Source organism: Lynx canadensis, chromosome B4, assembly GCF_007474595.2.
Source record: "Lynx canadensis isolate LIC74 chromosome B4, mLynCan4.pri.v2, whole genome shotgun sequence".
Taxonomy (NCBI): Eukaryota; Metazoa; Chordata; class Mammalia; order Carnivora; family Felidae; genus Lynx; species Lynx canadensis.
In genome coordinates, this window is record NC_044309.1 from 14469040 (window position 1) to 14492007 (window position 22968).

Below are 22968 nucleotides of genomic sequence, written 5' to 3' on the forward strand. Positions count from 1 at the left end.
CTGATATCCCTGATGAAACTGGATGAAAAATACTCAACAAGACACTAACAAATTGAATTCAACAGTACATTGGAAGAATTATTCACCATGATCAAGTGGGGTTTATCCCCGGGCTGTGGGACTGGTTTAATATTTGCAGATCAGTCAATGTGATGTGCCACATTAATAAAAGAAAGGCTAAAAACCATATGATTCTCTCAATAGATGCAGAAAAAGCATTTGTTGTGTTGTCTTCAATTCTTTCATCAATGTTTTAGTTTTCAGAGTACAGGCCTTTCACCTCCTTGGTTCACCTCCTTGGTCAACTTTATTCCTAGATATTTTATTATTTGTGCAATTGTAAAAATAATTTTTCTTAACTTCTCCTTCTGCTGCCTCATTATTAGCATTTAGAAATGCAACATATTTCTGCACATTGATTTTGTATCCTGAGACACTACTGAATTCATTCATCAGTTCTAGTAGTTTTTTGGTGGAGTCTAAATTTAGGGTTTTCTATATATAATTTCATATCATCTGCAAATAGTAACAGTTCACTTCTCTCTTACCAATTTGGATGCCTTTTATTTCTTTTTCTTGTCTGATTTCTGTGGCTAGGATTTCCAGTACTATGTTGAATAAAAGGACTGAGATTGGCCGTCCTTGTCTTATTCCTGAGCTTAGGGGGAAAGCTGTGTTTTTCACCATTGAGTATGATGTTAGCTGCAGGTTTTCCACATACAGTCTTTATTATAATGAGGTATGTTCTGTCTAAAATTACTTGGTTTGGGGTTTTCCTTCATGAATTGATGTTGTACTTCATCAAATGTACCTTTTCTGCATTTATTGGAATGGATCACGTGGTTTTTATCCCTTTTCTTATTGATGTGATGTATCGCTTTGATTGATTTGGGATTATTGAACCACCCTTGCATAAATAAATCCCATTTGATTTTGGTGTATGATTTTTTTTTTATTTATTTTTTTATTTTTGGGACAGAGAGAGACAGAGCATGAACGGGGGAGGGGCAGAGAGAGAGGGAGACACAGAATCGGAAACAGGCTCCAGGCTCCGAGCCATCAGCCCAGAGCCTGACGCGGGGCTCGAACTCACGGACCGCGAGATCGTGACCTGGCTGAAGTCGGACGCTTAACCGACGTGCGCCACCCAGGCGCCCTTAAATGTATTGTTGGGTTCAGTTGTTGAGGAGTTTTGCATCTATGTTCATCAGAGATATTGGCCTACAGTTCTCCGCTTTCTTCTCTCTCTCTTTTTTTTTGTAGTGTCTGTATCTGGAAGCCAGTAAGTCTAGATCTTGGATTATAAAATCTGATTATAGAATCAGAAAGCTTGGAGAAGCTTTCTATTCATCCATATCACGTTCAGGGGAGGAAAGTCAGGCCCAGAGAAGCTGAGTTACTAAAATAACATTATCTTGGAGAACTGGTTCTGGAACTCAAATGTTTTATACTCTGCATTCAACTTTTACTTCCACTTTTACGGACGGCTGAATTCAAGCCCAGGAACTCTGTCGGTTTGACTTAATTAATTCCATTTAATCTACTCATAAGATTTTTTTATAAGAAATGTTAATATTCTAATTACAATGTATTTATACTGAATTATGAAAATCTTGCTCAGTAAGGAACATAATGTTTTCCTTTTCAGGAAAACCTGAATAGTGGGGTTTGAGAAGTAGAATAAACTTGACTATAGATTTGAACTTACTTCAACTAAACTTCAAATCATTTCAAGGAGTTCAAGGTATGACTATGCATTATTCCTTGGGTTAAAACCACCCTTTTATTCTTATGGTAGGTTCTCTTTTGCTTGTTGTTTGCTTGCACACACACACACACTCATGCACACAGCACTCATTAAAACAAATAATGGGTCATTTTTTTTTCCCATTTGGTATAATTGTCTGAGATGGCTTCATGGTATAATCATCATGCATTATGGGCTTGAACAAGACAATGATAGTCTTGGCATTCAGCCCATGTTTTCCCCTAGTTTTCATTGCCTGTAAGATTTCTGCACCTCAACAGAATCTGTACTTCCCCTCCTCCGCTCTCCAAAGTCTGGGCTATGCATTTAGCAGATGGACTTGTTATACAATCATGTTTAACAGGATTAGGCTAGATCATTGAATTTTAGGGATTCTGACTATCACAGCTGTTTCTTCTCTGAAATGTTTTCACTCAATTAATGTATACAAGATACTCCTCTGCCCAACCCTCGTTTTCCTAATCAGCACCAGAACAGAAACCTGAATACATCCTATTTGGAATAGGAAAAAGAATTTTGGTGCCAGGAATCAATATACTAATGACTCCTATTTATATATGTGTACTGATGATACTATTTACTGTAAGAAACCTAAAAAAATACTGATGGTTAATCTAGATATTAGGAAAATTATTCCAAATACTATTTCTATAGTAGAATCTCTTTATTTCTGTAACTAAATCTCCCCATGTCTGTCCATTATGCCATTCTTTTCTTGGGTACACTGGATAAAAATTCCAGAGTCATCTTTAACATCTCTTCCTTACTAACCCCACCTCCTCTACCTTCTATCACACCAGTCATTATCAAGCCTTGACTATTTTTCATTTACATGATTTCTTTAATTCCTTCCTTTCAGTTTCCATTGTCACCTAGTTCAGGCCCAATTTATATGAAATTAAATGCCTTTAACGGGTTAAGAGGTTAAGAAGGAAGAACATTTTCCATTCTTGGCATCCAATAAATCACAGTAGTGAGAAATGGGAGAAGTCCTTGTGCACCATCTTCATGTAGGGGTGGGAGGTAGGATGGGGTGAGTGGTGGGGCTACATCATAGCAGGGCAGTAACCACATGACATTAGCAGAAGATGCTAATGAGGGCCTAGCAACAGGACTTTTACAAGAGATTGCCAACCCAACAGAGTCTCAATGTCAGTGTTCCTCCTTTCATATTCCTATTTGTCTGGGTGGGGGAAGAAAATATATGGGGACTATGGAATTAAATAAGCAAAAGAAAATAATAGCAATAGTGTGCATAAGAAAATAATGCCTCCAAAATATAGTCTTGTTTCAAAACTTAAGTGGGGGGCAACCAATCAGTTAAGTGTCTACCCCTGGTTTTCAGCTCAGGTCATGATCTCATGGTGTATGGGATAGAGCCCAGGGGTGGGCTCTGTGCTGACCCTAAGGAGCCTGCTTGGGATTCTCTCTCTCTCTCCTCTCTCTCTCTCTCTGCCCCTCCTCTACTCTCTCTCACAATCTCTCTCTCTCTCTCAAAATAAATAAACATTAAAAAAAAAAGAGTGGAGGACATCAGTGAGACCCTGAACAAAGAGAGAAAAAAAGAACAAAGCAGAGATTAAGCGACCGCCTCTTGATTTTGGCTCAGGTCATGATCCCAGGATTGTGAGATCGACCCCACATGAGGCTCCACACTGGGCATGGAACCTGTTAAGATTCTCTCTCTCTCTCTCCTCTCTCTCTCTCCTCTCTCTCTCTCTCTCTCTCTCTCCCTCCCTCTGCCCCCCTCTGCTCATTCTCTCTCTCTCTCTCAAAAAAAAAAAAAAAAGGAAAGAAAGAAAACTTGATTGGAGAGCTGCCATTTATTAAACTATGTTCTATGTAATCTCATTTTAACTTAACACATCATCTCATTTAACAGTATATAAATAATGCCATTTTATCTTAAACCAACTTATTATATCCAATTTCACAGAGAAGAAAATCGAAGTTCAGAGAGGTTAGGAAATTGTCTTATGCTTTTATACAGCTAGGAAACAGGGGGTCAAGTTTGAAACCCATTTCGCCCATCTCCAGAATCCTAGAATGCAGCTTTTTAGCATTTATGTGGCCCAATATGTCTGTGAAGTAAATTAGCTTTGTTTGTATTCATGTCAATCAGATGGATTTCCTTTTTTGTTCTAAGAGCCATTTCACACATTTTGTAAACACCTTTTCCAGACTTAGAAGTGCAAACACACACAACCAAGTGAAGGAAATATTATTAGCTTGTAATTTCAGATAAGGAAATAGAAACTCAGAGAACTCAAGTAATTTGTTCATTGCCACACAGCCCATCAATGATGGATGGGGAATCTTAACCTGGCCAGTTTGATTTCCCTTCTCCTGTTCCCAGACACGTTGCTAACTTTAATAGGTTATTTTTATACGGGTTTGATGTTTCTCAAAAAGAAAAATATGGAGTATCATCTAACCTTACCCTATAAACTCTCTTGGGGTACACATACACACACACACAAAATACGCATGCATATATACACATATGCACATATAAGTGTGAGTGTATGTACGTGTGTGCATAAGAAATATTCAAAAATAATATTCCAGAGGATATGAACTGTATTTCTCTGCTATGCAGTGGATGGCATAGTAGTAAATCAAGCCACCTTTTGCACGTCTGTGCTTTTGATTATTTCGGGTCCTATGTGACCTGATTTTTTGTCAGTCCGGAAGGTGAAACAGCTGTAATTTGCAAAGAAACGCACATCAAACAGCACCATCAACCTTACTCTTTCTTCCTGCAAAAGGCAGCTGGCTTGTATCACAAACATGTAAAGTGTATCTATCTTTAGAGAGAGAGAGCACGCTATCTAAGGAACGGGCAACATGTGTGCCTGCCATTATCACAGGTAGGTTTCATAGCAGTGTGCCTGGAAGTGGGTAGATGGCAGGCAGTGAAGACGAGGGGAAAGCCAACACGGCTCTGCTCGCAGACACGGCTGCTAACACTTGGTGCCTAAAATGAGGTAAAAAAGGGGATAAATTACCCCTTCAGAAGCCATCAGTTTGGGTAGCCAGGTTTTCAAGTGTGTTCCGTTTAACAGCAACTCCAAGGGGTTTGGCTGATTTCAATGCAGAATGTCCAAATCTACCGTTTGCTTGGGCACTTGTCTTTACCTGAACTCTGCAGGTGACCAAGTAGAAAGAGGGAAGAGTTTTGGGATTTTTGTTTCTGATTCTATTTAGAATGGAGGGCCACTGAGATCCCACCATGCCTGTGTGTGCATTTAAAAGGTGGCCCTGCCCCATCCCGCGGGGAGGAAACTCCCTGGTATATGAATCTGCCCTCACCTGCCCCCTTGGCTGGACACAACCTGGACATAATTTGTAGCCCTGATCATGGAGTTAGCCTGGCTCCTGGAAGTTTGTCAGGGGGAGTGGAGGTGCCTATCTGAGGAACCGCAGAGCTCATAGTTCTTCCTCAGCTGATTCGTTTAATGAAGACCAAATCATTACAGAAGTTCCAAAGGCCAACAATACTTTTATCATAATAGACTTAAAATTCATAAGCATAATGTTCAGCAGCCACGCTTGAATTTTTTCAGATGTTATTGTGTTCCAAAACCGGTTTAACGTTTAAAGCCTTCAGTGTTTCGATGCTCACACTTTTTTGTAATTATGTAACTGTCTTTCTCACCTAGAATGTCAGCTCTGGGAAGGTAGTGACAGTGGACGCCTTGCCACTGTACCCCCAGCACGATGTCTAATACACAGCAAACACTAATACATATGTTTTGACTGCATGAAGGAATTTCTTTATGTATTTTTCTTCTGGACCTTGAAACAAAAGGAACAAACATTCAAAGAGCGATGAGCAATTAACAACCACTTTATTACTTAATTTTTATAACGAAAGATTTTTGTTTTCAATTATCTTCTTCCCTTCGTATTCCTAGGGCCATTTTGTTTTGTTTTGTTTCACAGGGGCATCAAGGCGTGTATTCCCTGGCATACTTGCCCAGTCCACAAGTCAACGCCTGCTTTCTTTGGAAGATGTCACCCTTTGCCGTGGAGTCTATACGATGCCCTTCCCTACAATGTGGGACTGAGATGAATTGTAGACAGTCTCCTTGAGTGAGTAAATTGCAACATGCAAAGCCTGGAGCCTACACTTCACTTTGTGCTCAGAGAACTGTGGTCCAGACAGGGAGAGGGAGAGAAGGGGAGGGAGAGAGAGAGAGGGGGGAAGAGAGAGAAGCAGATGTGCAAAGAAAAGCAGAGGCAAGAGTAAGAGAGAGGCATAAAGGAAGTCTTGGCCATCCAGGATCTCAGTCAGTCCCATCCAGAGGCCTAGGAGAGTTGCTGTCTTTAGGTTTCCTTGAGATATTCCTATAGCCTTAATATAAATGGCTCCCTCTACGGCTTAAACCAGGTAAGGTGGGCCAATCCCTAACAAATGGATCCTATATTTTAAATGGAAGCCAATGAGGCATCATTTTAAATGCACAGATAACTCCCAGGAGATGCAGAGCAGTGCATGCAAAAAAAAAAAAACCCAAAAAACAACAAAAAAAAACCCCTGAGTGTTTTCAATGGACCTTCCTTAGTTTTTCCAGATGAGGCCAGAGCATGTATCAGGGCCATGCATCCCAATGGCCGTAACCACCACAGAGGCGACCTGGAGAAAAGACCCTCGGGTTAGTTTGGCAACTTGAAAAGAATAAATGGAATGGCAGAGTTTAGTGAACGGGTCCTTGCCAAAAGAGAACACTGCATATCCAACTACCGTAGGCTTGGGAACTGAGCACAAAGCCTTGAGAGCGTTGTTTCTCACAGTAAGGTCCTGGGTAAGAACCTCATCTCAGACTCCGTAGGTCAAAATAGCTTGCTACTCAGGATGTAGTATGAAGCCGTGAGGCAGTGATATAACTTGGGAAGCCGGTAGAAAGGAGGAGTCCTTTCCCACTTCTTTGACCTGAATCAGAATCTGTATTCTAACAAGATGCCCGTTGATTCAATACTCATTAAAGGGGAACTTTGTTCTATGTCATTAGTTCTCAGGTGGGTTGAACATGGGAATCACCCAAGTGACTTACCCATGTTACTCTGGTCTGAGCTCTACCCCCCCTCCCAGAGGTTGACTTTGGAGGCACCCAAGTGATGGGGTGCCTGGGTGGCTCAGTCGGTTAAGCGTCCGACTCCGGCTCAGGTCATGATCTCACACTCCGTGAGTTGAAGCCCCACGTCGGGCTCTGTGCTGACAGCTCCGAGCCTGGAGCCTGCTTCGGATTCTGTGTCTCCCTCTCTCTCTGCCGCTCCCCTGCTCATGTTCTGTCTCTCTGTGTCTCAAAAATAAATAAAAACATTAAAAAAAAAATAAAGTTCCCCCAAGTGATTCTGATGTGCGGCTAAGATTGAGAATCACTGCTTATTGAAGACCACCAGATATATCTTAGAAGAAAGTCAACTTGTTAAATGGATTTTGAGACTCCTGGAAGGCACCATAATCTGAAAGAAGATTAATTTTGATTTGGGAGAGCAGGACCCCAAAGAGAAAGAAAACTTACTTCTTTGTAAGTTCCAGGTAGAACTGGTTTGGAAAAAATCACAAGATAGACCATGGGGGACCAGGACATACAGTTTATAAAATGAGCTATAGGATTTGGAACGCATGCCACCCAATAGCCTCAAGGTGGGGGAACACTGCTATTTCCCAGGCAAAACCTAAGAAGATTGAAACTCCATTAGGCTGGAGTAATAAGGTGTCTTGGTGATAACTTAGCAATGGCTAAAGGAATAATCCAGGTGGATAAACAATCTCAGAAACCTGAAAATCTAACCTGTAAATGTCTGGGTCCTAACCATAGCATGGAAGCACACGCTAAGAACGGACCAGAAGAGGCCAGAATAGAATGAGGACTCATGACCCATGGAACTTTCGAGCAGTGGCCACTACAGAGGCCATGGGATTAACCACAGAAAACTTGAGCACTGCGTGAAAGGCCAGGAGAGACTGAATTATCCTTCACGCAGAAGCTAGTAAAAACAGATGATGCATTTGGGCCGGATGTCCCTTTCCTAGTCCCCTGGACAACAGGCACGCCCTTTGCCACTCCCTTCCTTGAAAGAGTGGCCTCAGAGACAGGAAAGGAGAAAGTCTTGAATCTAATGAACATCTGCTCAACTGATTCCTGAATTATGCCTGTGGATTTCAAATCCATCGTAGTGGGGAAGAGAATGTAGTTATTACCCCCCCCCCCCCCCATTAGGGTTTTGCCTCTGCACAGATCTCTGGGGACTTGGCGTCACTCTAAGGAAGATTCTTTGAATGTCATTCTTTGTAAAGAGATGGGGATCAAGGGAAATGTTCTAGGATCACGAATCACAAGACATCCACATTTGCATTCGAGAGGCAGAACTGGGACCAGAACCCAAGTCTACTGAGAAGATGTAGTCACACACCGAACGCCTTGAGATGATCTCAAGGGATAAGAATCCAATTAGTGGCACGAATGGTCCTGCCTTAGTGAAAGACATTTACTTTACAGACAGATACACAGACTGCATTAACCTCATTAATTAGTATTAATTGAATCAGCCTCAGTAGGTACGGTTAACGAATGGCTTCAAATGACCTTTTTCCGATTGTTAAGAAGGGATATAAAAGAAGACATAATTAAGAGGTAACTAGTTGCCAACATCTACCTACTTTAGCTTCTCTCTTCCCTGTCTGCCTCCTCTTTCCCCGCGCCCTCAACCCTCCACCCACCCCCAGAAGAATATTCCTTGAGATAAAAATTGTCTCATGATCCTCTCCTTCCTGGCTTTTATTTAGGAGACTTGAAAGAAAGTTGATGAACTTCCTAGGCGCGCAATACATCCCTTATTTCCTTTACCTGGCGGAAGGTACAGCCACCTGTCTGTCAAGTTCCCTGGTACTAAGGTAAGTAAGTATATGATAAGCATAATGAATAGCAACAGCTTTCCAAAAATAACTCTTCATCTAAGATTACAGCCTATGAGTTGAATTTTCATGAATCATCCTGACATATTTTGGGAAGAAATCACAATAAGGGACTAATTTTTGGATTATTTAAAATAGAATAGATTATGAATGACACCCTCCTCCCCCCCCAAAAAACCCCACTAACCTCATTGATTAGACTAGTATAGTATACTAAGAAAATAAACCTTAACTAGACGCTCTTGAAATTGCTGAGGTAGGATGTATTCGTTACGATATAAAACTGAATCTGCTTTGAGCCATTAGCACGTCTTTTGGTGGTGCCCAGGAAAGATTTCTGGCAAATTTATGAGAAGATGATACAGTATCCTTTTTTGCCTGATGCCAGAGGGAAGAGAAACAAGGAAGGAGGAATTAGTTATGTATGTTTAGGCCAGTCAGTGTATTGGAATGTTGCCCAACACCAGAAAAAAAAAAAAACCCTCGACATATGGAAAGCACCCAATTAGCTGGTGAACGTGGTGGAATGAGACAGGTTTTAATAATAGTTGAAGCTGTTGGTTAACTAGTAGTACTTTCTAAGTATTTGTTGAAAACCATTTTTAAATAACTAACATAAAAGTGACAATTGCATCATAAAACCAAGAAGTCTTGATGCTCTCTGCTGAAAACCCTGGGATTCCCCAAAACAATCCTTTAAGACAAACTGTGCCTTCCTCCGGCACGCACAACCGTGATTATCTCGCTGGGCGGTATATAATTTCCACGAGCCCTCAGTCGGAGTGAAGTCACCAAGAACAGTTTACCATCTTTCTTATCAACAAGCTCCTTTTGCTTCACTTTGAAATACGCAATCTATTTTGAAAAACCCCAAAAGACGGCTAGAAAATACTTATGATCCCAAAAGTAGCATGAGCTTGATGACAGAAATGTTGAGGCTCATGAGTTAATTAACAAGGAACTATGAGCTCAAAAGGGAATTACAGGGTTAAAATAAATTGCTCTAGCTGCCCCTGAGGCAAGTCTTCATCAATGGACAACAGCTTACCGAGGGGTTTCAAACAAAAACTTTTGTCGCAAAGTTGACAAGTTTTGCCGTCCAGTGCGGGTTTTTCCAAAAGCCACCTTGCCTTTCTCAAATGGTTTCTTGCGGGAAGGGGAGTGTTTGTTTTGTCTGCCTTCCCTGTTTTGTCACTTGGGAATCATGGACAAAAGCCCGGGGCCATCTGTGGGTAAGCTTGGCCTTCCCTTCAGGAGTGGAACCACTTTCACATGAGGCGCTGTCCCGAGAACGGGCTTCCTTCTGGGAAGTGGGCTCTCTGGGAAAAGAAAGAAACCCTTCCTGGGTAATCATTCTTGTCTATGTCTGAATCTCCTCTGAGAGTAAAGCCGAATCCAGAAGGGATGGTCTGGGAGGCCCACAATCCTTGCAGAATCTGGGACGCCTTGGTGTGTAAGCCATCCTTGTTCCCGTTGTAAATGAGCACTTTGCCTCTTTTGATCCTTTCCTGCAAAGGGTTGCCCCGATGGCAATGTCTACAAACGGACACACATAAACATATTTTTTAAGTCAGAAGAAGTTTGAGACGTAGAAGAGCCGTATCATAAATCCAACGGGCTTATTAAGCTTTCCATGAAAATTTTCATAATACTGCAGCAACCATAAGTTATTTGTTTGCCTTTTATCATCCTGCAAATATTTATCGCAAGCGACCTGCTATGTGTTGGACGCAGCAGTTGTGACAGCCAAATCAGATGCTTGCTTTCCGAACATTCATACTCTAGTGCAGGTAGTGGACAATTTGAATAAAGAAGCGATCAAGGAGATATGGAAAGTGACAAACTCTATGCAGAAGAACCAAAAATATAATGTGATGGAGAATGGCTGTTATTTTTACATATCTTTTTAAAAATATTTATTTTGAGAGAGAGAGAGCATGAGGGAGCGTGAGAGGGGGAGAGAAAGAGGGAGAGGAGAGAATCCCAAGCAGACTCCATGCTGTCAGCTCAGAGCCCAACGCAGGGCTTGATCTACGAACTATGAGATCTGGCCTGAGCTGAATCAAGAGTAGGTTGCTTAACCAACTGAGCCATCCAGGCGCTCTGTCAGGTTATTATTTTTAGATTAGGGATCAGCAAGGTGTCATTAAGGCTCACGCTGATGAATGGAAATCTAAGGACAAGATGAAACCAACCATGTGAAATCAGAGGGAGAGCGCTCCAGGCAGAAAGAACTGGTGTGCAAAGGTCCAAGGTTGGAAAGCACTTGGCCCATTGGAGGAGCAAGGCAGAGGATGATCTACACGGGAACTTAGCAACAAGCCACAGGGAGGGCTGGGTCCCATCACTAGGCTGAGTAGAATAGGCGAGACACCTTTGCAGGGTACTTACGAGTTTCTTGTTAAAAGGAAAAAAAACAATCTGTTTCACAGAGATTATCTAATGTAATGATTACATCAACCCATGAGGTAGGCAGGACCCATTTTACAGTAGAGGATACAGAGAAACCCGGAAAGGACCCTACCACTCGACTCCCACTTAAATATGGCACTGAATGAAAGTTAACTTCCACACATTGTGTCCATCAGAATTGTTCTAAACAATACACACAAGGGGTGCCTGGGTGGCTCAGAAGGTTAAGCGTCCAACTCTTGATTTCTGCTCAGGTCATGATTTCATGGTTCATGGGATCGAGCCCCGCCTCAGGCTTTGTGCTGACAGCGGGAGCCTGCTTGGGATTCTCTCTCTCTTTCTCACAAAATAAATACATAAATTTAAAAAACATAAAACACTCGTATATTTAGTTTTACATAAAAAAAGAGCACCAATAACACAATAACATAATAGCTCGCCACAGCGGGTGACAATTATGTATCCCCATTTGGTCATTTATTTCTCTTTGCTCCTAAGTTTGACAAGACTAAGTAAATCGTGAATGGATTTTGACTACGTAACAAGGATTATCATTCCAGCTTCACTTAACAGGTAAGAATAAACTATCCCAAATCTCAGATTGTTGTGGAAAATGAAGATCGCATCACGTGGCAGGTGCAAAGGGACCCTTCTTTCACTTCCTCTAGGTCGGTCCACATCGGTGTCATGTTTCATCCCAGTCTGGCATTATTTTGCCCACTTAAAAAAGTTTATTTATTTTGAGACACACACACACACACACACACACACACACACACACACACACAGCATGAGCGGGGAAGGAGCAGAGAGGGAGAGAAAGAATCCCAAGTCTCGCTGTTGCCACAGAGCCCAAGACGGGGCTCGAACTCACGAACCGTGAGATCATGACCTGTGCAGAGTCAGTCACTTAACCGACCAAGCCACCCAGGTGCCCCTATTTTACCAGTTTATACATCAGTGACATCAGAGGCAGAACACACTTTCTGCCATTAAAAATGCTTCTCTTACATTTTAAAAATATCATGAAGGGTTTGAGAAAAAAAAAAAAAGATACGTAGAGGAAAATATGGTGATAAGGATGACTCAACAGATAATGTAGCAAAATAAATATATTTGCGTGGTGCCCAGGGATAGGGCAGGTTTTGAAAGCAGCTCATCAGTTAAAGATAACTTGTCTCTCTTTTTATTATTTTCCTGGAAACATGAACTTGTAATATGCATTTTTGTTTTATGGCACTTTAAAAATTACTAACCATACAGTTCTGGGATGTCTTTTTTCTCAAAGAAACTTAACCTACAATACCCCTTGGCAAAGGTACTAATGAATACTGATGTGATGCAAACACTCCCTAGGCTATTTTGTTCGAGCAATCGAGCAAGCTTTGTGTGAGCTTGCATGTTTTTCTGAGGAAAGGGTACTTGCAAGGGATCATAAATTCCTACTTTAAAGAATCATAATCTAACCAAGAATTTAACACTACTGCAAACACTGAAGTTTGCTTTAAGCTGAAATTTACCGACCAATTAAAATTCAGCAAACCTATATGTAACTCAAATGGGTTAATCACAAGGCATCATTCTTGTCATATATCAAGCATGCATTTCTTTGTCTTGACTGTACATACAGAAAATTCTTTAGTTTTCTTTGAGTCATTAACTCCAAATATTAATTAAAAAATAACAGCTGCCTTTATTTAGAGCTGATCTATGACAACTTAACTTTAAATTGTCTTGAGATTTCTTTAATAGTTCATGAAAAATCAATAATCAGGGGCACTGAGTGGCTCAGTCTGTTAAGCGGCTGACTTTGGCTCACGTCATGATCTCACGGTTTACGGGCTCGAGATCCGCGTCAGGCTCTGTGCTGATAGCCGGAGCTGGAGCCTGCTTCAGATTCGTGTCTCCCCCTCCTCTCCCCCTTGCCCGCTCATGCTCTCTCTCTCTCTCTCAAAAATAAATATTTAAAATTAAAAAATCAACAATAAGAACTGTACCTGTATTTACACTGCTGTAAATACTTTTAAGACGTAATTGCTTCCTTCATGTAACAGTAACATGAATTACAACACTATAACAATTCCACGTATTGGTAAAAATTTACCCATTGTATCCATCTTGGTTCAGGTCTCTAAGTGTTGCCACAGCACTACCGAATCTCCCGAAAACCTCGGTGACTGCGAGGATCTGTGGGTCTCTGAAGACAAGAGCACTCACTTGCAAATACAGATAAACCTTGCCCCTACTTCCCTAGGGCTGGTCTCAATTCACGTTCCATGAAGAGAGGGCCCCAATCAGTACATCATCCATTCTGCAGGGAACAAAGAGAGAGGTCAGAGCACCGACAGACGTGAGATTCCAGGGGGACATATTTTTTTAATGTTTATTTTTGATAGAACATGGGGTGGAGTGGGGGGAGAGAAGACAGAGAGGGAGACACAGAATCCAAAGCGGGCTCCAGGCTCTGAGCTGTCAGCACAGAGCCCGATGCAGGGCTTGAACCTGCAGTCCATGAGATCATGACCTGAGCTGAAGTCGGGAGGTCTCCCAACCGACTGAGCCACCCAGGGTGCTGCCCCCTCCGCCCCCCTGCCAGTGGATACATTTTTAAACCAACTAGCTTAGTACATTTTCCATTGGTATTTTCCTTTCCCCAGGTACATTTTACAATCACCGGTGTTTCTTTCATTGCTTTGTTATGTCTATGGGATAGAATGTATAGGAAAAGAAGACTTGTTACACTGAGCTTTTAGACTGTGTTACAAATGACCACTTTAAGAAAACCAGATACTTCACCCTTTTCAAAGATTTTTAGTGCATTTCCAGAAATGTAGCTAGACAAGCAAAACATATCAAAAGGACCTAAAAAGGGTTTCTCTCAAAGTGGATTAGTGTTTGTCTACAACAACGAATGATTCACATAAATTATGAAGTTTTCTTGCAGTAATAAGGTTTTAACATAAATGTTGCCTTCTTCTTTCCTCTTGTTACTTCCATTTAAATAAGCAGAGGGGGTGCCTGGGTGGCTCAGTCGGTTAAGCATCCGACTTCAGCTCCGGTCATGATCTCGTGGTCCATGAGTTTTGAGCCCCGTGTCGGGCTCTGTGCTGACAGCTCAGAGCCCGGAGCCTGCTTTGGATTTTGTGTTTCCCTCACTCTGTGCCCCACTTCCACTCATGCTCTGTCTTTATCTGTATCTCAAAAATAAATAAACATTAAAAATTTTTTTTAAAAAAGGCGGGGGGATGCCTGGGTGGCTTGGTTAAGCGTCTGACTTCAGCTCAGGTCATGATCTCACGGTTCATGAGTTCAAGCCCCATGTGGGACTCTGTGCTGGACAGCTCAGAGCCTGGAGCCTATTTCAGATTCTGTGTCTCCCTCTCTATGGACCCTCCCCCGTTCATGCTCTGTCTCTCTCTGTCTCAAAAATAAATAAAGCAGAGACCAGAGAGGGTTATAGTACTACCTAAAAGATAGAAAACAAATTTTCATCCCAAATAGGACTGATAGTATTCTTTGTAAATGGAGGTACACTAGCAGGAAATTAATACATAATTTTTAAGGTTGAAAAAAATTCAAGAAACAAATACCTATGCGCATTATCTAGAGATAAAGATATAGCCCCCAAGAGAACAAAATACAAAAGTGGTTAAAAGTGTTCCCTTCACAGAGCCGATGGGCATGAAGAGAGTACAACAGAGCTACCTAAACTATTTCAGTTTTTAAGAACACATGCATACATTAATTTTATTTTAGAAATCTTAGGAAAAGTCACGTCAACCAAAATTCAAAATGTGATCTTTACTAATGACCTCTGAAGATGCCCCAATCTTGGGAGAGGCAATAATCCCAAGAAAAATCTGCCTTTGGTTTTTATGCTGACATAGATTAGGCAACATGCAGAAACTTGCCAACTAAACTAAAAATATCACCATTCATCTAAAAGGCAGGAATGAGGGTGATCAGTTACTGAAAACCAAAAAGAAATCCTACTTTAAGATAGGAGCATCTGTAAGACATTGCAACTTCACCCTGACCCCTCTTTCTCCAACTTCTTGCCTTCCCTGCAGTGGTCAACTAGTACCCAGGTTCAAGAGACATTCTGTGATAACAACTGTATTTAAGACATTGTGATAAGTGACTCAAGGAATATAGTGACATTAGGTCAACCCCGGTCCTAATTAACTTACAAGTGAAATCAAATTGCCACTCATTTAACTACAGACAAGGCAGGGTGGAAAAAAGCACACAAGTAATCCAAACTAAATCCTAGAGATCCTGGGTTGGAGAGAGACTGGTACTTTGAGAGAGTTAAGCAATGCTCTGGAGGGGGACAGCGTTAGACCTGAGTGGGATTCTGACAGGTGGCTCTAGAGGCAGGCTTTACAGGTGACAGTACCCTGAGCCCAAAGCAGTGTCTCTGAGTGGAGTCAGGGTACAGAGAGCGATCCAGGTGGGCTCCGTGCTAGAGGGGTGCCAAAATTTTAATGGGAAAAGTAAAATATACAAAGAATTCTTAAAACTTAATAATATGAAATCACAGTAATAATAATAACAATAACATATACAGTACGATACCATTATATATTACATAGCATATGTTATTGTTATATATAACCAATATTATATGTATGGGATATACAATAGATTACATAACATGTTATCGTTGTTATATATAACCAATATTATATGTTATGATATATAATAGAGCAATAAGAAAACAACGCAATTAAAAATGGGGCAAAAGATTTGAACAGACACATCATCAAAGAAGATTTACAGATGGCAAAGAGCACATAAAAAGATTCCCAATGTCAAATATCATTAGAGAATTGGAAATAAAAACAAAAATGAGATACTGCTACGAATCTATTAGAATGACTAACATCCAAAATACTGGACAGCACCAAATGCTGGAAAAGAGTGCGGAGCAACAGGAACTCTCACTCATTGCCGGTGAGGACGAAAAATGGGACAGCCGCTTTGGAAGGCGGTATGGCACTTTCTTACAAACGAAGCACAGGTTTACCGTATGATACAATAATCACACTCCTAGGTGGTCACGCACGTGAATTGAAAAAAAACCTTAGGTCCAGAAAAAAAACAAACTTGCAATTGACAAAATGGGAAGCAACCAAGATATCCTTGGTTGCACTAATAACCTGTGGCACATCATATAACAGAATATTACTCATCAATAAAAAGAAATAAACTATTAAGCCACAAAATGACAGGGAGGAACTTTAAATGCATTTTGCTAAGTGAAAGAAGCTAGTCTCAAAAGCCTTCATACTGTATGATTCCATGGTATAACATTCTGGAAAAAGACAAAACTATAGAGACAGTAAAACACGAGTAGCAGCTGCAGGAGTGAGGGGAGGGAGAGGAAGGACTAGATAGAGCACGGGGTGTTTTTAGGGCAGTGAAAGTATTTTGTACGATACTGTAGGTGGATACGTGACATATGCATTCGGCAAATTCACAGAACATAGAACCAAAAGAGTGAACCCTAATGTAAACCGTACACTTCAGTTAATAATGTAACAATATTGTAACACATGTACCACACCAATGCAAGAGGGTAATAACATGTGGAAACTGAGGGTGGAGAGGAGAGAGAATACATTGAACTCTCTTTTAATTCCTACTCAATTTTTCCATAACCCAAACTGCTCTAAAAAAAATAAGACCTACCAAAAAAAAAAGATAATTGAAAAAGTAAGTTGAATCAGATGATATGGAAAAGCATGAGTTTTAACGTTCTCCTGATCTAGATTTAAAAGCCGGCTTTTTAGTAACAAGCTGTGCCGTATTGAACAGTTACATTTCCTCAAAAATGTGAATGTAGAAATAGGCTACATCATTGGATACATCACTGAAGATCTCCCTCGGTTCTCTGTCTCTGTCTCTCTCTGTACGTTTCCTTCCAAAGTGCGCACACACGTATACAGACAGGTCATACTATAGTAGTTTAATAATGATAGGTATTGTGAAGGCACTGGGTTAGGTGTGAGGGAATACACAATATTTTACATTATAGCAATGTAAACAGAAAGAGCTCTTGGTAAAAAAAGCACAATGCATCCCCCCTCTCCCCTCCTACCTTGTAGGAGCCAGAAAACAGGTGAAATGTAACTCTGGGATAGTCTGGGGCTCCCAGCTACTTCAAGAATAGGCTCTTACTTGTCTCCAAGCAGGAGACCTATCGCAGGGAAAAGCAAGAAACACCTTGAGTGTTACTTGGCCGACTTGTAAGAAGGAAGGGGTGGGGGTGGGGGGGGTGGAGGGGTGGGGGTGGGGGGGTGGATGGGGGCGAGAACGGTTATAGATAGACCTGAGGAATGGCTATTATTTTTTCTTTTGTTTTTTAAAAAATGTATTTTAATTCCAGTAGAGTTAACATACATTGTTATATTAGTTTCAGGTGTACAACATAGTGACTCAACATTCTGTATGCACATCACCTTGTGCTCATCACAAGTGCCCTTCTGGAGGTGAGTGGGGGGAATGGGTAAATAGGAATGGCTCTCATTTGGGTCTCACGTTCCAAAACCCAAGTTGGATTACTATACTTAGGTAAACGTTAAAAAAATTTTTTTTAACTGGTTTTTATTTATTTTGAGAGATAGAGCATGCGTGGGGGAGGGGCAGAGGGCCAGGGAGATACAGAATCGGAAGAAGGCTCCAGGCTCTGAGCTGTCAGCACAGAGCCCGACACGGGGCTCGAACCCATGAACCGTGAGGTCATGACCTGAGCTGAAGTCAGATGCTTAACCGACTAAGCCACGTAGGTGCCCCAAAACATCTTCTTAAAAATAGGACAAGCACATTGATTTAAAAAAAACAATTCCCATTGCTTGCCATCCTGCTGTGCTCCAAGACCAGAGGAGAGCAGGGATTGGGGTTATTGCCTTGATCTTCCCCCGCAGGTCTGTGGTTGCTTCTCTTTCTGTTATCATTATTGCCAGTAGGCAGGGCCATTCGCTAAACACCTAATTGTGTTGCCGCCTTGTGGTTCAAAAATGTCTGAAGTCACTGGTCTCTACTGTAGAGATGGAGTGGGGGCCATTTTCTCATTCTGTAAAGAAGGAACAAGCCATAAAATTGGTCCCCAAGGGTGCCAACGTGATGCAGGACTGGCACGGTTGGTGCAGTGCCTTTCTCCCTGCCGACACAAGTTCTAGAAATGGGAAATTATTCACCGCATCATTGTGACAGACTAGCACACCCATGGACCTTTGGATTCTTGGAAGTATTATGACAACCTTGATTTATTTTGTTAGAAATATATTCCCTAGATAGTTAAGTGTAAGTCTTCTAAAATGTTCTAAATGCCATAAAACAGAGAAAGACATTGTTTTTCATTTATAATTGTGTTTCTCATAAGGTTGAAAGACAATAACTGTGTTGGATTTAATTGGTACAATGTGCTTTATAGAATACTTTGCACTTAGTGTCAGTATTATTTTATTACAGCAATACTGCTTAAGAGCCACAATATATATTATCGTTTAGGCTGGCGTTTTTAAAGCTTGGTTGGCAACACATTAGTGGACTGCAAAATCAATTTTTAAAAACAAAACAGAAAACAACAGCAAATAGAGTGAACACATTACACATGAGAATAAATATTGTTCCATGTAATTTTTGTTTCACTTGTGTAGTGTGCTGGGCTGCAATGTCAAATGTATTTCTTATTATGGACCGTAAGGCAAAAAAACCCTGAAAAAAACCATCTCAGTAAGCTATGTGTGCTATTAGACTATTTCACAATTGGTTTTTGTCAAATCCTGGTTTTGAAAATGCCCCCCAATTCAAGTTTAGAGTTTTAAAATATCTATTAGTAAAGATATTTTTCAGTGACCTTCTAATACATAGTTATATAATAGGCTGGGTGCCATTCTAAGATATATATATTCTCTTAGAGATCTATATACGTATATATACATGTACACATATATATACATATACACGTATATATACACGTATATATATCTAAGCTATAGAGATAGAGATATATATCGTATATATATGATATATATATATCACCCAGACTGTATTTTTTTTATCTTAAAACAATTAATGATGAGGAAATAATATCAATGATGAAGTTTTCACTAAAATCCACTCTTTCTGTTTGGGTCATGTTGGTGGTTTGTATGAGACCTAAATTATTATGTAAAGGCGCTTTATAAAAGGATATATACACTAAATTTTATTTTATCCGAAATGTCTAATGTTTCAGCACAATTTTCTTTCAAATCTCTGGGTAGCATACACAGGTTTTATTTGTGTCTCTTTATGTTTAAATCCGCTCTGATAATACAATACAATGCAAGGCTCAATTTCTCATCCTTCACATGTTGTTTGGGACAGAGACACTATAACTATTTTCCTGAAAAGCAAAGCAAAAATACATAGAGAGAGAGAGAGGGAGAGAAAGAGAGAGAGAGAGAGAGAGAATGAGAGAGAGAGAGGACCCACGAATGAGAATATTCAATACAAAGAGTCTATCTAGATTCAAGTTTTCAGAGTCAGATGGTGTTGTGTTGATTTACTATATGAACTTTTTTATGTTTCTTTTTTCCCAATAGTAGATATTGCACATTAATTACCAGGATTAATGTTTTGAATGTGGTCATTTAGCAGAATGCAGATTAGCAGGCACTATTCTAGAGCTGATATCAACTGAATTGTTTTATGGTGGGCAAAAACTAACATTGCTTATCATTTACATTACAGAAATCAATTTCAGTTTTCTTCTTTCTGCTTTAGTTTTCCAGGTTTTCTACTTATTTCAATCATAATGATAAAACCCATGTGACAGAACATACTTGGACTAAATCTACGGCAAAAACATAGTTACCCAAAGCTGATTCCTTTCAAATACATTTTCTCTAAAATGTTCTCAAGTTAACGAACTGCTAAAACCTCTTTAAATTGAACTCCTTTAGGCCCCACAGAGATGAAAACACAACCCAATTGATTAAATTGTAATTCTGTAAGTTTCTGAAATAGTTTAAATATTGTAAGTTTCAAAAGCCCTAAGAAAAAAACTAATTTGCTTGCTTAGGCTCAAGATGAAATATTCTGTCTCCCTTTGTTAAGTTTGTCCAGAAATTCCTAACAGTTTACATTGGCAGAGTTTATAGCTCTGGCTATCTTAAGATAACTAAACTAAAGTTAATTTCACCAGCTTGTTTATATTTTCAAAACAGTCACAGGCTTGATAATATCAACTACCAACCAGCATGCACACCACTGTTTGGTCTAAACTTTTGGAGTGCCCTCACAATACCTGGAGATTTTTTTTTTTAATTAAAAAAAAACAATGGGGAAGATTTCCACCAAATTACTGATTTGGTCATCATTACTTAATGACACTGTCTTTTTTTACCCCTACTATCGAGTTTTGGAGGGACCTTGCATTTGTTGCATGGTGGGTACAGAAGATGATACACCCTGTCAGAGAATGTTCACGAGGGAGTCTGATACACAATAGTACTTAATTATCTCTTGGCCGGAGAAGGGAAAGTCTGGTTTAATATCACAGAACATGGGGAGTCCTAACTTCTGAACCATGAACACTCAACTAGACAAGTGTTCTTCTTAATATCCTATTCTGAGTCACTGCATAACATCTACTCAGATCCAAGGTTTAAAAGAGGCAGGCCTTAAAAAAAAAAAAAGTCTTCTGGGAAACTAGAAATTTGGGTAAAAAATGGGAATTGCATCTCAGTTTTAGTATTGAACTTTGATGGGTGATTGATGCTCACTGATAATTCCTTGATCACTGACTGATAAATGCTGGGTAAGCTAGAAAGAGTTTTGTGAATTTCAACATATATATATATATGTATATATATATATATACACACACACATACACACACACACACACACATATATACTTATAGACTGTAAAATTATTTATGAATCATTACTAATGACTCAGTAAAATGCAGCAGACTAGTATGGCATTTTAATATAACCATACGGACTGAATTTTCTTATATGCCATGCCACAAAAAACTATAACTGAATTTTTTCTCGTGAATCAGTTGTTTTTAGAATCACTAAAGGCAATCTTAAGGTTCATAGGGGAAAATAACTTTGAAATTGGGATTTTATACTTTTATAAAGTGGAAGTAAGACCTTATAAAAATAATGGAAATTAATAAAATGTACACTTAATAAACAGGAATGTAGATTCTTACAAAAAATAGGGTAAAACATTTAAACACATATGTATGTTACTCTTCGACCATAACCCTTATTTAAGGTTACTGGAATCTATATGTATTCTATACATATATGTAAATCTGGATCAATATATGTGCAGAGAGTGCATCTATATGTTTTCACATATATATGTATATAGAGATAGTTAAATAGATCTATATATGTGTGTGTCTATATGTATAATCTGAAATAGTCAAATTCATGGAAGCAGAAAGTAGACCAGTGGTTTCCAGAGGCCAGGATAGAGGCAAAGGGAGATGTTGGTCAAAGGATACAAAGTTGCAGTCATGTAGGATGTATGCTAGAGATCTAGCATATAGCATGGTGAGTACAGTTAATAACACTGTTACTAGGAGTTTGCTAAGAGAGTGGATCTCTGGTGTTATCACCACGCGCCGGTGCACACACGCGCGCGCGCACACACACACACACACACACACACACACACAGAAGTAACTTTGTAATGGATGGATTGCATAGTTGGGTGAATATAGATGGAGCCTATAGATGGATGTCTTAATTAGCTTGATCACAGTGATTAATTTCACTGTGCCTATGTATACCTTAAACATGCCGTATACCTGAAACATACAATTTTTATTTTAAAAAATAAAAATGGTTATAGAGTGTTTCAAGGACAAATATGCTAATTTCCAAGCTTTAAATTTTTTTTTAATGTTTACTTATTTTTGAGAGAGAGAGACAGAGAGTGAGAGGGAGGAACTGAGAGAGAGAGAGGGAGACACAGAATCTGAAGCAGGCTCCAGGCTCTGAGCTGTCAACACAGAGCCTGACATGGGGCTTGAACTCATGAACCGTGAGGTCATGACCTGAGCCAAAGTCAGACACTTAACTGACCGAGCCACCCAGACACCCTCCCTTCATGTGTGAATTTTAGATAGCTTCACTGGACTGTAGTTTGGGTTGTCCTATGTTATTAGACATATATTACACAGGAAGACACTTTGAGAAGGGAAAAAACATTGTCTGCCAATCATGCATGATAAAATTTTGTTGCTTGTAGCAATATTGGGTTTTTCAATAGTTTCAGTGGATAATAGACATTTTTGCATTTGAAATGGCTAAGAAATTGGGGGCACCAAATATATCGTATCCAGGAAAACTTTATCTGAGGTAGGGATTCGGGTTTCCTGTAAATCCCACGCAGCCTTCTGATCTCTGCTAGAAATACTGTCAGAAGTCAGAACGACAAAAGCATGCTTTCTCAAAATCGGGGCACATGTCTCTTGACATGGAGCCATCACATGGAGCTTAAGAAAAGTCACTGACACATGCATGATTTACTGCCTTTCTTTTCTGGTTCTGCTAAGATTTCTGAGGGACAGCAGTTTATGTCTCTGCCCTGATGGGTTGTTTTGTGCCTTCCCTGGGGACAAATACCCACCCAGTGAGGACGCTGCTGTTGCTATTTAGTAGTGGTTTTCAGGCCCCTATCTTCAGATCAAGTATAAAGCTAGACACATAAGATGTCTATTTGAAAGTCAACAGTATCAAGTGGTTTTTTCCAGAAACACAGGTGCTACAAAGGTGATGGCAAATTGTAGTTTTGTTATTGTAATTTCAGACTTCATGTGAATTGTCTGTCTTTTATTGGGGTGAAA

The 22968-nt window shown here is 40.0% G+C and overlaps 1 protein-coding gene across 1 annotated transcript in view; it reads right to left on the minus strand.

The window, feature by feature from the left end:
* The window catches only part of ITGA8 (integrin subunit alpha 8), a 188166-nt gene that overhangs the window by 100596 nt on the left and 64602 nt on the right, over positions 1 to 22968 (minus strand). Inside the window, 6 exon segments of the mRNA XM_032593834.1 lie at positions 10038 to 10189; positions 10191 to 10229; positions 13212 to 13346; positions 13349 to 13371; positions 13374 to 13394; positions 13397 to 13416. Of these exon segments, the coding sequence (XP_032449725.1) occupies positions 10038 to 10189; positions 10191 to 10229; positions 13212 to 13346; positions 13349 to 13371; positions 13374 to 13394; positions 13397 to 13416 (390 nt within the window).